Raw genomic sequence first — 16,402 nt, 5'->3', positions numbered from 1 at the left:
TATAAAAGAAAAAAACAAAAAAAAAGAAAAATACAAGAACTTTGGGATTTATCATATGTGAAGAGTCACAGATGGAAGCGCATGGTTACAGCAGACTTGTTAGTATCAGCAGTTCACAAGACGACAGTCTTACGTCACATGAGCTTCAACACAAGGAATCAGCAGGCACTTGAGACAAGAACAGTGCAGGGACAAAATGGTCTCCAGGAATTTCACGGAATAGACCACTGACTACAGGCACGGTGAGATTAAAAGTTTTGCAAACAGAGGACTACTATTAAAAAAAAAAAAAAAAGCATAAAAAGGGTAAAAATCCATTCCAGTGCTATTTCAAGAGCACTTGTCCCAAAAGTGGCACTGACTGAAAGAAAATGTGCAATATATGACTGGGACAAGGAATGGTGGCAGGATGTGAAGATCACGTTAACTCACAGTGGTCCAGCTTTCTTTGCTTGCAGACAGGCATTTATTGCATTGCAGCAAAGGTTTAAACATGAAAAGGAGGATATTCATCAAAACTGGTGTAAAGCAGTTCTGGCTGAAAGGGGTTGTCCGCTATTTTTTTTTTTTTTACTATTGACGACTTCCTTTACCATTGATCCTTAGGATAGGTCATCAATATCTGATCGGCAGGGGTCCGACACCCTGCTCCCTGCCAATCAGTTGTTTGAAGAGAAGGCAGCAATTGTACATGTAATTACAAATATGGGGTCTCCATTCCCTTCTATGGGACGTCTCCCGTCTCTTCAAGTGGATAGAACGGAGCCGTCCCACAGAAGTGAATGTGGACACCATACTTGTAATTTCACCGCTTGTCACTGCAAATAGCTGCGGCAAGCAGGTGAACAGAGCAGAGTAGGCAGCGCTCATATGAGCGCTGCTCTCTCTTCAAACAGCTGATTGGCAGGGGTGTCGGGAGTCAGACCCCCGCCAATCGTATATTGATGACCGATCAGGAGGATAGGTCATCAATAGTAAAAAGAGGACAACCCCAGTTAATTGCACTCAGCAACCAGATTCCACCTTTCATTTTCCAAAGGAGCTCCGAAACATGAAAGGTGGAATCTGATTGGTCGCTATGGGCAACAAAGCCAGTTTTCCTGCACCCCAGTTTTAATAAATCTCCCCCACTTTGTTAGAAGATTCTTAAAAAGCTGCTAAAATACCAAACAGTACGTCTCACTAAGGTCTGACAGCAACCTTTGGCACTCCAGCTGTTGTGAAACTACAACTCGCAGCATGCTTTCACTTCTCTGGGAGTTCAGAGAACAGCCAAGCAAGTGTGCATGATGGGAGATGTAGTTTCGCCACACCTGGAGTGCCGGAGGTTGCTGACCTCTGCACTAAGGAGTATGTGCTAGCTGTAGCACAAGAACGAAATTACTTTGCAAGAAAAACCACTATAAGGGCAAAAAAGGCACTCCATGCCAAATGCGGCATGCTCTCAGTGACCGGTGTCACACAGTTCCAGAAAATGGGCTAAAGTCAATCCTCTCTCGCTTTGGCTGCCGTAGAAGAAAGCTCTTGACTTTTGGGAATGTGTTTCAGCATCTTATTGCATTGGTCCTACAGACCCGGTGGAATAAAACATTCAAAAAAATTCTTTACCACTGAAAGTAAATGGCAGGTCAGAAGGAGGAGGTTTTGCATTATAAGACAAAAACTGAATGGCAAAGCTGTATTTTTTATCCAGATTTCATCCCACGCATCCTTGCATTTGCCTCAGACATCAGTGACTGGCAAGCTGGCATCATCTAAGTCAACAATCCCCGATTCAAACAGACTAATGGCGCTGGGCACAGATTGAGTCATTTTGCCAGCTTGGTTTCCTGCAGAGACAGACGGGATCTTAAGATGTCCTGGCTGGTTCTTGGTATTGGTGCTAGAGTCATCCCTGTTCCGATAAAGAGGCCCGGGGTCAGAGTGCTGAGCTCGGGCGGTCGGGTGAGGGAGACCGAAGGAGCGAGAAGAGGAGCTGGAGTCAGAGTATAAGGTGGGGTTCTCCTGCAAACAAAACAGAGAAGGTGATGAAACAGCAACAGGTACTGGGTACATGTTAGTAATTGCCACAGCCAGAAATGGGCGGCAACTGTTGACCAGGACGTGAACCAGATTATTCTCTCCTGGGGTGGCAAAACTTGCAAATCAGCAATACTTTTACAGACATGATTTAAATGTAAGACGCCGAATTGTTCCACAAGCCTTTAATGGCCACTTCAAGGCACGCTGAGGCAAAACTGTTAAGGTTAGGAGTGTAACACAAAGCTGACTGTTCATATGAGCATTTCAGTATTGTCCCAGGATGAGGCATGCTCTGTCACGGACTCAACATGTAGCATGCAAATAGAACAACAAAGTGCAGCATGGCCATGAGCACGGAGTACACTGTGGGGGCCAATGTCTTTAGTGGATGGAAGTTATGTGGATGTGTGATGGGTTACATGGCAAGAGGCAGCAATTAGTATTTTGGGCATGCACTGCTGCCCATGTACCTCGGAATACAGGGATTTGAAAGACGTCTGACCTGTCGCATCTGCGGGGAGACAGGGCAGGGTGGGAATTAAAAACACCTTAAAGAGAATAGAATAAGGAAGAAAAACAAAAGAGATGAAACAGAAGCTGAAAGATACCAGAGAAAGCTGTGAAAAGAGAAAAGACTTAAGGTGGATTTACACAGCGTGATAATCGGGCACATTGTGCGGTATAAACAGTGATCTGCTGTCCAGAAACATTGCAACTGTACATGGACAAGCGATCGCAATAGCAATCCCTTGTCCTCATACTGTGAAGGAGATCGCTGCTTCGGATGAGCGAACCCAACTTTTTTAGGTTCAGGCTTCCGTTTTGCATTCAGTCATAGAATTCCATTATATTCTGTGCTAACGGAATCCATAACGGAATTCCTCCGCTCCTCGAACACGTTGGGTTCACTCATTCCTAATCGCTGCATGTAAATGCAGTGGTCTCCTTCTCTGAACAAGCTTCTGCTTTAGCTCGGCCTGTGTAAACCCACCTTTAGAGAGAAAGTACAATCTAGATTAAAACCTGGTAGAGGCAATTGTTACGATCTGAAAATTAGAATAAGATTTATGATTACAGGTTTATGGAGGTGGGCTCTCCTGTGCAAATCAGACAATTCATTTAAGCCAGTCCAATTAAAGACGCTGCGAAGTAACTGACAACGAGATTTTTGTGAACTCGCCTGTAAAATCTTTCTCGCTTAGTTCATTGGGGGACACAGGACCATGGGTATAGCTGCTTGCTGCCACTAGGAGACACTAGGCTGAAAAGTGATAACTCCTCCCCTGCCGGCTATACCCCCTGCAGCCAAGAGAGAGCATATCAGTTGGTGCCCAAGCAATAGGAGTAGGAGAAAAACCATAAGGTAAACAACCAATAACTGACAAATGCCAGTCGGACCGAACCAGAACTGAGGACCATACTGGCCCACCAACCGCCATCATTTGCGGCAAACAGAACCACTGGGTGGGAGCTGTGTCCCCCAATGAACTAAGCGAGAAAGAGATTTTACAGGCGAGTTCACAAAAATCTCGTTTTCTCGCTCGTATCATTGGGGGGACACAGGACCGTGGGACGTCCTAAAGCAGTCCACGGGGAGGGAAACAAATCACACGCCCATGGAGAAAAAACGCACTGGAGGATGGGTAATTCACTGACGCCTGCAAGACCCTGCTGCCCGGAACAGCATCCGCCGATGCCTAGGAAGGCACCAGGTAAAACTTGGTGAACGTGTGCCCGGAAGACCAAGACACTGCCTTCGACAACTGGAAAGCTGTTGCATGGTGGAGATGAACCCAAGAAGCGCCGACCGCTGGTCGGGTAAGCCATAACTCCGCTGGGCGGTGCCTTGCCTAGGAGCGGAATGCCCGAGCAACTGAGAAACAGATATACCTGGAAAACATCCCTCTGAAGGCAGTCAAGCTTTCACGAGCTTTCTCCAGGAAAAAAAAAAAAAAAGAGGTAAAAGTCCGTACGGCGGTAAGCGCTAGTCATGGACCAGCAAACCTCAGAGGCCAAGTCACATGGCTGATAGAGAGCTCGCTGATGGAGAGCTGTGATGACTTGGAAGGCAGCGACTGCAAAGAAAGAAGATACTGGGCGGAGCACTGCCTTATGTTAATGACAAAAGAAAAAAAGTACGTACAAGAAGGCGCTATCAACTCCGAAAAAACCGCCGGGTGGAGGATCCCGCCACCCGGAATGCCACCTTCGCAGAATTAAAAAGAACACGACGTCCCAGAGGCAGGACCTTTTCCTCACTGAAACGCCTCCAAACGATCCACAGGTCGTTTGGACGAAGCCGGCTCCTGGCCGCAACTGTGGAAGCAGAACCAAAAATCCAGGTTCGCAGGATCCTCCTCTAGTCAAGAGAACGCCCCTTAGGAAGCTGTAAATTGGTAGACCAATGCCCCTAGAGCCGTAGAGGCTTGTGGTGAGACTTCTAGCGAGAGAAGGTGCTTGAGAAACCACTGCAGGCCAAAGAACCAATACCTCGGAGAAAGGTAGCAGTAAAGCCAATGTGAGCATCACCGGTTATGGGAAGCTCCGTCAGTGACCATATATTGACAAATGTGGAAACCTTGCCTGGAAGGGTAGATGACCAAGATGAGAGAAATACTCTTGCCGGGTGGAGTGCGATCACGCCCTCACCGTACCAGAGGAACCCTGGTCACGTGGAAAAAATAAAGATGGGATTCCAGAGCCGTACAACCCATGGCTACTGGTCAACTAGACAGAAGGGAAAGGTGGTCAGCCATCCAGCTCGAGGAGGGACAGGAAAAGAAAAGGGTGTTCCGTTCCAGGAAAGAAACCCCTACCAGCGGTGGCAAGGTGTGACAGACACCCGCTCTGCCCGGCGTGGGGAGACTCTTAGTCCATCCCCGGAATGAGCAGTGAAAGGAATGACCACCATCGGCTTGAGGTGACGTAGACATTACTCATATCTGAAGAGAGGTAGCACCGATGGAGTCACGGCAACAACTATTAGCCCAGTCCCGCTTATAACGGCAATCTAGTGGTAGAAAAGTTCCGCAGGGACTAAGCTACCCAGTAGAGCGCACTCGAAGGTAGGTGCTGATCAGCTATGGCAATTACACCATCGCAAGGCCAGAGTTGATGACAGAAGGACAACAGTTGTCAGAGCAATGGTCAATTATCGGTAGTGTAAACCAGTAAGAGGCCAGGGCTAAAGCCCATTCCCATCTGAGACTGGATCTCTATATAATCTATTGGTAATGCAATACTCCGCTTGAGGAGGAGGCCATACAAGGGAAGCCACAAGAGTAATGCTAACGCCATACTTCAGCTGAGGAGGAGGCCACACCGTAGAGGTCACCGATTCCAGTGTCAGAAGAATCCATCACCTGACAAAGGAACTGTGCAGTAGGAACCCTAGTATGTAGTGGTGACACAACTACCCCTTGTACAATAAGAGCTACAGCATGCTCCGCCAGTGTAAAACTGCAGGGGAGGCCTAAGGACACCCAGTAGAAGCCATGGTACCATGCTGTCCCAGTTAAGTAGAGCTAACCTTAAACACTCCACCTGAAAAGGGCGCTGAACAGGAGCAACCGTCGAAGCCGTGCCAGGGTAGAACCCCTACCTGAGGGGGGCTGCCCCACTGCAGCGACTACAATTCCGCCACCTACAGAAGGGGGCACGCCTATGGCTGGCACTGAGACCAGTGCTAGTGCGCTTAGTGAACCTATGGAAGAAGGTAATGCATAAGGTAAGTAGTGTATTCAGTAGTAGTGCAAATACCGCCTAAGGAGGGGGGTAATGCATACAAACAGTACTGCTGGCTAGCATGGACGCAATCTTGGAAGATTGAACTGGATTCATGTCAGAGTCCGAATAACTGATCCCCCCCCCTCAGAACCAACCCCTTCAGGAAGGGAGGGTTCTGAACGTGACCCTAGGGAGGAAGGGTGGAGGTGCAGAGGAGAGAGATGAGAAAATATGTCCTGCTCTGGGCCGCTCGTGCGCAGTTCTACCTCTCAGCATCTAGCCCATGGCAGTTGCAGGCTGCGCCGGTGGTGATATAACAATCAAACCACCCAGGGGGTGGAATAGGAACTTCTACAGGACCACTCACCGGATAGCACAGGCGGTGCTTAATTAACCAAACGACCCCGGAGGGTGGATTGGGAACTTCGAGGTCCTCCATTGGATTGAGCAGGTGGTGACATATCAACCAGACAACTCAGAAGGGTGGATTGGGAATCCTTCAGATGTCCTCCACTGGATTTGCGCAGGTGGAGAATTATCAACCAAACGGCCCCGGAGGGCGGATTGGGAAACTGAGCGATCCTTCACTGTCCGGGATAGGACTCGGGCCCAGTTTGGTACCAAACAGTCAGAGTGGTCCCCCGGTGATGTGGGCTGAGGGAGGCAGGACTATCTGTGATGCCCCCGCCGAATGGACAAGAGGCAGGAAGGTGTTAAATTCCTTAAAATTAAGGTACGTGGCCTGCAGAGAGAAAACACTGGATAATCCGATGCCGGCTGCAAAGAGGTGGCTGACCATGAAGGGTTAAGCCGGCCTTGAGCACCAGGGGCGGAGCTCAGCGGGCTCCTGGAGGAGGACAGCTAGGCAGGAAGAATTCACGCCTGAGGGACGAACCCGCCCCTCCATACCTGGAATGAAAGTTGCGGCCTGCTAGGCTGCAAAGCCGGGGCATAAAGTTCGGCGCACGGCCAACCGGGAAGTACTGCCGGTCGGCTAAAAACAGAGGGACTAGGATCGGTGCGCGGGATGTGCCTGCTTGCGTCCACTGGCCACCCCGTGGGCCGCAAGAAACAGTGCGAGCCAAGTACAGGTAGGTCCGAAGTGAAGCCAGTGCCTAAATTTGCGGCGCCCGGCCGACCATTCAGCCGGTCAGGGAGCGGAGGGCCCGGAGCGGCACTCTCAGGCGCCCTGGTTGCATAACAGCCCGGATAAAGTGAGGCCCCCTGAATGACAGGAATGCGCCCTGCCGTTACCGGTCGCGGGAACCCACCCCGCAGGCGGGGGGAAGAATAGGCGCAGGCCGCAGGACCTAAGGAGCCAGATAGGGGAACCCAGGCCCGCAGACCTGGACAGAGGTTCAAAAACATACGTTGGGGGCTGAGGCAACGTGGAGCCCTCCCCAAGGCATGGCCCACCCTGAAGAAAATGTCCTCCATTTTAGCACAAGGTGACCAAGGGGGGAGGGAGCTGAGAATACTTAACCAATCCGGACTACTCACCCCATCTTCATCCTCTTCTCTTCACCCTTCTCAGAGTACCAGCAGGGTCACCTCTTCAGCAGCTGGCACCTGAAGTGGCAGGAGACTGGAATGGCAGGGGGCCTCACCGGATCCAGGTGACCGTTTGGCTGGCGGGAAGCAGGGGAGCTGGGCTGCCCTAGTCCACTTTTGCTTCTTGGGGAGGGCGAGCGGTGAGGGAATCCGACACCGGTCTAGCTCCCGGGGTAGACAGAGGGGCAGGCGCCTCTGTTTCCCATACCTAAAAGGGAAAAAGATGAAACAAAAAAGAAAAAAAGAAAATAAGAAAGGGAAGCAGCCCTGCAAAAGCAGGGAGGTCTGCTTCCAACGACTCTAAGCTAAAAACTGATATGCTCTCTCCAGGCTGGAGGGGGTATAGCCGGCAGGGGAGGAGTTATCACTTTTCAGCCTAGTATCGCGTCCTAGTGGCAGCAAGCAGCTATACCCACGGTCCTGTGTCCCCCAATGATACGAGCGAGAAATTCTAAATGATAGCCTTAAAGGGTGTGTTCACCATTGGAAGAACTGTTTTCGTTGTAATACAATTACGATGAAAAATGAAGAATAGATCTTCATCGAAATTTAGATTATACAGCTACAAAACCAACCTTCATGTCTCCATGGTAGCAGACAACAAACAGACCCAGAGTAGTCTGATCCTGCAGGGATATCCCCCGTTCTACTTGTCCTACTTCTTGTAATGTACCTAATGTTCGTTAGAAAAGCATAGGAAACAAGATGGAACTTTCGGTTATTGGATCAGACTACACATGGTTTGTTTGTAGACTGTTACCATAGAGACTCATAGGTCTTAAAGGGAATCTGTCACCATAATTGTGGACTATTATACATGAGTAGTGCTGGAGATGGAGTCCAGATCGCAATTTTTTATTTCCCTACTGCAACCTATTCCCCCACTGTCAGCACTCAAATCTGTGATGAAATACACAGCCTGGACTGCTGTGCTAACACAATGGAGAGGACTCCTGTGCGCATGCACGGCAGCCCTGACAATGTAATTAAGCGCAGGTAGGAGGAAAATAAAAAAATAGTGATTTCTGGACTCCTTATCTGCAGTACTACTAATTTATAACTGCAGATAATAGACCAAGATCCTTAATTTCAGATGGCCAGCCCCATCTAGATGTCTCCGTCGGGGACTTTCCTTTAGGCCCCTTGCAAACGAGCGTTCCTCCCGTAGAGAGAGTCCGCATCGCAGCACCCGGCCTGAACTCCCTTTGCTGCCGGGAGTCACATAGCATTATATTGATTTATGATGCTATGTAACCCTTACAGTTCTGGAATGTATTGGATAACACTGGCAGCATTATGCCAGTGTTATCCAGTACATTCCAGAACTGTAAGGTTTACATAGCATCATAAATCAATATAATGCTGTGTGACCCCCGGCAGTGATGGGAGTTCAGGCCGGGTGCTGTGATGCGGACTCGCTGCTGGAGGAACGCTCGTTTGCAAGGGGCCTTAGGAGTCAGAGAGGAGCGCCACTGAAAGAGCTGCTCCCGCACTGGCGAGTCAACCATATATTGCATGGTTACTTGTTCATGTAGCCACCTGCAGCTTCCATCCACTGGCAATATCAGCGGAACTCTTTAGCACGCCAAGCTCTTTAACCTGTGTCAGACCACCCGTAGACTATATATGTCCGAGCGTTCTGTGTTAATTTCTGCCAGGCCATTCCTGAATGTCTTTGCAGAGATGGCAGCTGTTTTCAAAGCGTGCAGTTACAGGAGTGGGAAGCCCGTTGTCAGTGAGAGCAGGCTTCTCATAGAGAAGTAAGAGACTGCTTTTTACCATCCCTTCTGTCTCCATCACTGAGTGAGGCATACACAGGTCGGCAGAAGCAATGCTGCTTCCTGAACTGGTACCAGTGGATCACATGATAACCAGGGAAATCAACAATAAAAAAAAGAAAAAACATCATAAATGTATTTTTATAATATAACCTCATGGGGGACACAGTTAAAAAACTAGACAAAAAAATAAAAATAGGAATGCCACCACTTGCCCACACACGCACCCCCATCCACCATAAGCTATGTATCTCCTATATCTAACAAACAGACCGGGAAGGGGACATTTTAGTTGCACTTTGTGCTATTAAAAGAAATGTGAAAAACCGACTATTCTTTCCTTTTTCATACTCGTATATTCCTGGGTATAAAACATAAAAACAAAAATACTACAAGAACAACATAAAAATAACGTCCCAGGTATCACCAAAAAAAGGCAAAAAAAATATTTAAATAACCAAACAGCAAAAAGTTATGGCTTTTAAAGCAGCACGGACTGAAAAAAAAAAAAAATAATTATATATATATATATATATATATATATATATATATATATATATATATATATATATATATATATTTGAAAATGGTCCCAGTAAGCGGACCGAAACGTCGCTACCTGATTGAAAAAGGCTCATTTAGACCCGAAACGTTGCACCGGATGGTTGAATAAAGGTATCACACATTTTTTCTGGTCAGGGAGGTATAAATGGCCTGGTCCTGAACTGCTTACAGTCCAAGAAACTGTGACCGCTACAAAATACCCAAATGGTGAACACTACTTCCACTTAGATTTTATCATGCAAACATACTGGCGCTTGCTGTATTTCAGGAAGCATTGCTTATGCAGAAACACTTTGCAAAAAGGACCTAAATGAAAGTCATAGCAGCCCATTATTTTTCAGCTGCCTTGAACCTGATGCAGCAAAATGTTTGAGATGAAGACCAACCCTGCCTCAACCCTGCACACGAGACCGCGACATGCAGCCCAGTAGGGCAAATTCTTCAGACTTTAACTTGAAAAGGTAACGATGGAGCCCTAGCCTTATGTGCACTTGTGTCATTACATGCACAGCTAGACCACAATAAAGCAAACAAAACTGCTACCAGCATACTAATGCTACCACTCAAGTACAACATAAAAAATCTGCAAGTAACCAAATAGATGACCAACACCGCAGGTTCTACTTAAAAATACAATAACCCAAAGTTCATGGCTACTTAAGCCAAAAACCCAGACAACTATTGGGTTCTAAAGATGATGTATTGTGCCAAAAGATGACCACACTGTCCACCGTGCCAGGAATTCTTGGACACTTATGTCCCCACAGCAGCTCAACCTCCACCTCCTGAACTTTCATACTCAGAACGACCAAACAACCATTACAATTTCAATCACTGACGCAGCATTGCGGGTATTTGTAGGTTACTATCTGGCCAACCGCAGAATAACTACCAAACGATCATTATTTCACACACACTGGTCATGTTCGGCCATGGAATTTTCTAAAAAAAAGTGAGAATTGTACTCAGTTACTTGCATTTATCTGCACAGCGCGATTGAGAACAGATAGGGATTAGAAATTTATAAGAAAGGAAAGTACACAGGAAAGAGTCTAAAAGGCACAGTATGCCTGCGCAACTGCAAGCAGCAGCCCCATGTACTACAAGAGGAGGAAACCTACAGAGGCTGCAGATCTGGCCGGCCCACGTTGTGCTACAATGGCGCCAGATATGGCTCGAATCCAGCTGTGCATTTCTTCAGGACTGTCTGTCTGTGATAAACATAATAGAAAAGACAGACAAAACAAAGAGTTAAAAAATCTATACAATACACACCTAGAATTAACAACATTTACATTTCTTATCCAGGGGAACACGGACTGACTTAAAGGGAACGTGTCATGAGAAAACTAACTATTGTTTAAATCAATTGTTTAAAGAGATGATGTCTTAAAGGGGTTGTGTCACCTCAGACAATGGGGGCATATCTCTAGGATATGCCAGCATTGTCTGATAGGTGCAGGTCCCACCTATCACGTAAATGGAGCCGGCAAAGTCCCGGATGGCACACTGCGCATGTGCGGCTGCCCTCCATTCATTTCTATGTAGCCGCCGAATATAGCCGAGTGCTGGGTCGACTGTTTCTATCGACCCCATAGAAATGAATGAGAGTGCGGTGCACACCCATTCATTTCGATGGGAATTCTATCAACGGGCCAATAGGAAGGCTTGGTGGTGGCCAGACCCGGCACCGCCGGCCACCAGTTTGCCGGCCTCCTGTTAGGTGCGGGTTTCTCCGTGCCTTCACACTGCAAAAAAATAGAACATGTTCTATTTATTTTTTGGGCGGTACGGACAGATCAAGTTGAATGGGTCTGGATCAGTCTGCGAAATCCGCACGAATTTTGCATGAGCCCCAAGACTAGATTGCGAATTAAATTTAAGTTTCAATAATTCTTGATATCTCAATAATTCTTAATCTCTCTTATGAACAGAAAACAAACCTGCACGTAAAACGTTCGAGAAGTCGTGACTATTTCAAATAAGTTGTCCCTCATCATTATGTCACTGCGGAGAAAGAAAAGACTGTTATCCCATGTGATATCACAAAGCGCGGTTTACTTTGTCAGACTGACACTGCACGGAGCTGGGACAAAGGATAGACTCTGTACATATACAAAGTTCCCCAATAATTCCTAGTAGCAATGCATTTAGCATTAAAAAATAATAATAATTAAAAAAAAAACTGCCATATAATACTGGTGTTACCCAGAGGACCATACTACGGGCAGTCTGATGGCCACTTTCTTACAGGGACATAGGAGGTCTCATCTCACCTTTGTTTGCATTCCTGCACCTTCTGCACCTCCCTCAGCTGTATCATGCGAAGCGGATCTCTGTCCTAGGAGAAAACGCATGGAATAAATTCAACAACTCAAAGACCTAAAAACATGTTTGTCTTGTGCAAATGAGAACACACGGTATCCATACCATATCAGACTTAAAATATCCTATTGTGTTCTCATCTAGAAGAAAAAATCTTCTTTTCCAGGTCTTCATCTATATGGAGAGAAGAATGACAAACACATTAGTAAGGGTAGGGGGGGGGGATTATTTTAGGGTATTTACTGCCGGAATTAAAAGAGGATTTTTCCATCCATAAGAATCTGATAGGCTGAGGTTCAAGGTAGGGGTGGGCGATATAGACGATATGCGATATAAATTTGTGCCACGATATGGATTTTGAGCATATCGCCGGACCGCGATATGATCGCGCTCTCTGCGTGCACCATCTTCTCCTGAGCCGGCACACTGGAGAAGGAGAGAGTCCCTCCCTCCCCACTGTGCGCGGCTGCCGCTGACCACCAATGACAAAAGAGGAGGAGGGGAGGGACTGACAGTAAATCATTGAGTTTTCACGATCTCAGTGAGCGCGTGAAAACTCAAATCCGATGGTATATTCTAACCCCCAGGCGTTCCCATGGTGACAGGGACGCATGCCTGGGGGTTAGAATATACAGGGCCACGCCGCTGACAGTAGAACATTTAAAAACTAATCAGTAACTTTAACTTTATTAATTGGTGATCTCTTTACTGTATACCTTACTAGGTCTTAGCTCCGGTAACAGCAGGCAGTGCGGGCGGGGCTCACTCACTGACGTCACGCGCCTGCTCCTCCCACTAGGCGGCGCAGGCGCGTTACGTCAGTGAGTGAGCGCCGCCCGCCCGCACTGCCTGCTATTATCGGAGCTAAGACCTAGTAAGGTATACAGTAAAGAGATCACCAATTAATAAAGTTAAAGTTACTGATTAGTTTTTAAATGTATTCCTGTGAGCGTCGGGGGGGGGGATCTGTGGATGGCACCGTTTAGGGGAGGGGGGTGTCTGTGGATGGCACCGTTTAGGGGGGGGGGGGGGGGGGGATCTGTGGATGGCACCGTTTAGGGGAGGGGGGGGATCTGGGGATGGCACCGTTTAGGGGAGGGGGGGGATCTGGGGATGGCACCGTTTAGGGGAGGGGGGGGGGATCTGGGGATGGCACCGTTTAGGGGAGGGGGGGAGATCTGGGGATGGCACCATTTAGGGGAGGGGGATCAGCTCCCTGCTGCTGTGTGCACAAAGCACAGGGCAGCAGGGAGAGTGTAAAGTCCTATTCACCCTAATAGAGCTCTATTAGGGTGAATATGACAAGGGTTCTACGTTCTAGCCCTTAAGGAGACTAATAGTTATTAAATAAAAAGTAAAAAAAAGTTTAAACACGCCCCCCCCAAATATAGAAAACAATATATCGCAATATATATCGCACATGCTTAAAATTATATCGCAATATAGATTTTAGGCCATATCGCCCACCCCTAGTTCAAGTGACCCGCTTCTATCTGGTAATGCAGCCACATATGCATGGCTCTTCATTCACTTCCTAAAGAGGAGTTCTGAAAACAGCAAAGCAAGACCGCTCATCCATTTTTAGAATTCCCATGGAAGTGAATGTAGAGGGCTGTGCATCAGTGGCCATCTCTCCATTTACAGTGTCTGGAGATAGTAGCAATTCTCTGCCAAGCCCATCAAGAGTGAAAAGACTGCTGTCAGCTCACTGAAGGATCAGATTACATACAGCCCTTTAGCAGACTATGGAGAGGAGTGAGCTGAAGAGACGAAAATGAGCTTATCTAAAGACACGCGCATGTTGTCCACAGTAGTCTATAGAGAAGATGCTGCAAGAGGGAGAAAGTAGCACGTTCACTGATGAGCAATATTACAAAGTTTGTTATATTCACTAATACTATTTATTTACGCAAAGTTTGTTGAAACGGCAGTGGCCATTTAAAAAGGAGATTCCTTCAAGAATTAAATTTTCATTCAGAATCTGGACCACATCAAATATAATTGTACTATAATAATACATTAGTGATACTTTGCTTCAGTGTAACACTACAGTCCAATGAGCTATTGTTCAGTCCACATGACCACCAGCTATCACTAGTGTAGCAGATCAGGTATGGCACTCATTTTGCATCTTACCACAGCTCCTTGCTTGACACAGTACCCAGCTTTTATAATACCGCCTTCTGAAAGCCGATAGGGAGAGCAGAGCTGACTCTGAGTACGTTTCAAGTTTCCTCGATCACCAGTGTTGGCACTTTCACTTATGTCTTGCTAAAAATGAGACCAAAAATAAACTGTAATGAGTAAAAAAAAAAAAATAATGTAATTTCATTTTGAAAGCTCAGTGAATCCAGCGTTGAGGTAGAGTTCATCTTTAGTCCTTTTGTTGCCATAGCAAAGGCAAATTTGTGCATCAGGAGGGAAGGATTTGACATTTTTTTATATGGTTGTACAGAATTAGAAAAGGGATCTTTTTCCCCAAAACATTAGCCCCTCTCTTGTCCATGGACTGTTTGTTATTGCTGATCAGACCCATCAATTTGAATGAGGATGACTTGCAATAACAGATACAGCCACCAGACAAGAGTGGCGCTGTGTCTGGAAATAAATTAGAGCCTAAAAAACGGAGTATATTTTTTTCTCAATATACAGTATATTGCCTACACAATATAAAGATACTGGGAATAAGGAATTTGTGACTTTTAGGAAGACAAAGATCTGAAAGAATCCTTTCCGGTAAAGTATCATTTGGCCTTGCTCCCTCGGTAGAGTTTTGATGCAGGACTTGCATGTAAGGTCACAGGGGGCGACAAGTCTGTATTACGTATGCTTTTGACCACCGTAATGTGCACAGCCCTGTGCATGAGGGTGGTCCAAGAAAAAACCTGCACCCCCTGAACAAGTGACAGATTATCTGCCCATAGTATTCAATCTAACGTGGTTGGAAATATCCAGCAAGTACCTGCGTTGGGGTAATAATGGGGACGCCGCCAACTATTTCAGTCCTGTAGGAGATCTGCTTCTTGCTGCCTGAATATTCCAGCTGGTTGTGCACACTGTCAGCAGGATACGGTTGGTCACTGGGTTTTGGTACCTAGAAGGAAGTCAGAACACATTGACAAGTAAAAAAAAGTTGCTTATATACACACACACACACAATATACCCTGGAGTGCTTTGTACCTTGGCAAATTATACATATGTTCCAATTTTTAAATCGGACTTTTATTAAGGGGGTTGTCAGCGTTAAATAAAAACTGTGGCAGCCTTTGTAAATGGACTAAAATAACCAAAGAAGTGATACTTAACACTTTTCTCTTCTGCCGCTTCCTGCTCTGGGCTCCGACCCTCCCTCCTGGCTGCAGCAGTGACACATCAACACTGCAGCCAATCGCTTTCCTTAGTGTTGATGCCCTGTATACTACCGAGGCCAGTGATTGGCTGCACGGTGATCTGAGTGCTCTGAGCTTTACCGCTGCAGCCAGGAGGATGATGCCAGAATCGGAGTGCAGCACTGGAAGTGATAAAGTGTCTCTTCTTTTGTTATTTTAGGCCATTTACAGCTGCTGCCCGTGTTTTTATTTAACTCTCACAACCCCTATAATTTAGATGTATCCAGACAGCCGAAAGATGCCCACAGCTACTGCTACAGAGGTTCACCGCAATGGCAAGGCATTTTTTTTATGTAATGCATTTTCATGTCATAAGGATGAGGTCAAGGCAAGTCTCTACAATTCCACCGAGATCTCACAAGAAAGTGTTTATTTTGCAGCCAATCACATTGGTTTGTGAAGAAAGATGGTTTCTGGCAGGAAACCAAGCCTCCCACGTCTCGGTGCTTTTAATAGGCATCACTTCATGTCTCGAGGTGGAACTTATATACAAAACCCATCTTCTGCATTGAAAAGGAAGCCGCCCACAGCAGAGCACTGCAGAAACCCTTCCACAGGTCGTTTCCAGTGTAAGATCAGGCAATCGTTTTCTTCTTTTTATAATGCCCTCAAAGACATGCTTTGTTATATAGTGGACAATACTCTGTATTTACTGTATATACGGAGGGTGGTCCTTCCAGAAGATGAAAAGTTCTCAAGGCCTAGTCTGCATGCTTTCTTACAGAAGATGTTATACAAATGATATTGTAGATCACTGACACGACCAGTCTGGCCTGGGTATTCACTAGACCTCAGTGAAAGGGGGGAAAAAAAGAATTCTAATAGGAAGCATTAAAAGTGAAACCCTTTAATACGACATTCATGTGAACAAAATCATGTACACACTGTGTGTAGCAGATAAACATTTTATATATACTGCTAAATATTACTGTGCCATTTGGTTAAGGCCTCACGTCACGCACACAACGTTGTGTTGCATCAACGTTTTTTGCAGGCCCTTTGACTTCAATGGGTCTGCGCTCCAGATTTTGCAGCCAAGTATGGGA

The 16,402-nt window shown here is 46.5% G+C and overlaps 1 protein-coding gene across 3 annotated transcripts in view; it reads right to left on the bottom strand.

Moving 5' to 3' along the window:
- Window positions 1-1,247: 1,247 nt before the first annotated feature.
- Window positions 1,248-16,402, bottom strand: part of PLEKHA1 (pleckstrin homology domain containing A1) — a 68,454-nt gene continuing 53,299 nt past the window's right edge. The window contains exons 6-13 of one of the 3 annotated variants that reach the window (XM_040438040.1): window positions 14,929-15,060; window positions 14,103-14,237; window positions 12,072-12,140; window positions 11,918-11,982; window positions 11,585-11,648; window positions 10,763-10,852; window positions 2,493-2,570; window positions 1,248-2,004 (exon numbers count right to left, since the gene is read on the bottom strand). In XM_040438040.1, the coding sequence (XP_040293974.1) occupies window positions 1,723-2,004; window positions 2,493-2,570; window positions 10,763-10,852; window positions 11,585-11,648; window positions 11,918-11,982; window positions 12,072-12,140; window positions 14,103-14,237; window positions 14,929-15,060 (915 nt within the window). In that variant the 3' untranslated portion in view covers window positions 1,248-1,722. The remainder of the gene's footprint in view (window positions 2,005-2,492; window positions 2,571-10,762; window positions 10,853-11,584; window positions 11,649-11,917; window positions 11,983-12,071; window positions 12,141-14,102; window positions 14,238-14,928; window positions 15,061-16,402) is intronic. The other 2 variants (XM_040438042.1, XM_040438041.1) reach the window with 2 other exon arrangements.

This window comes from Bufo bufo, chromosome 6, assembly GCF_905171765.1.
Source record: "Bufo bufo chromosome 6, aBufBuf1.1, whole genome shotgun sequence".
Lineage (NCBI taxonomy): Eukaryota > Metazoa > Chordata > Amphibia > Anura > Bufonidae > Bufo > Bufo bufo.
The sequence above is the reverse complement of the archived record's forward strand: the minus strand, read 5'-3'. Positions and strand labels throughout refer to the sequence as shown.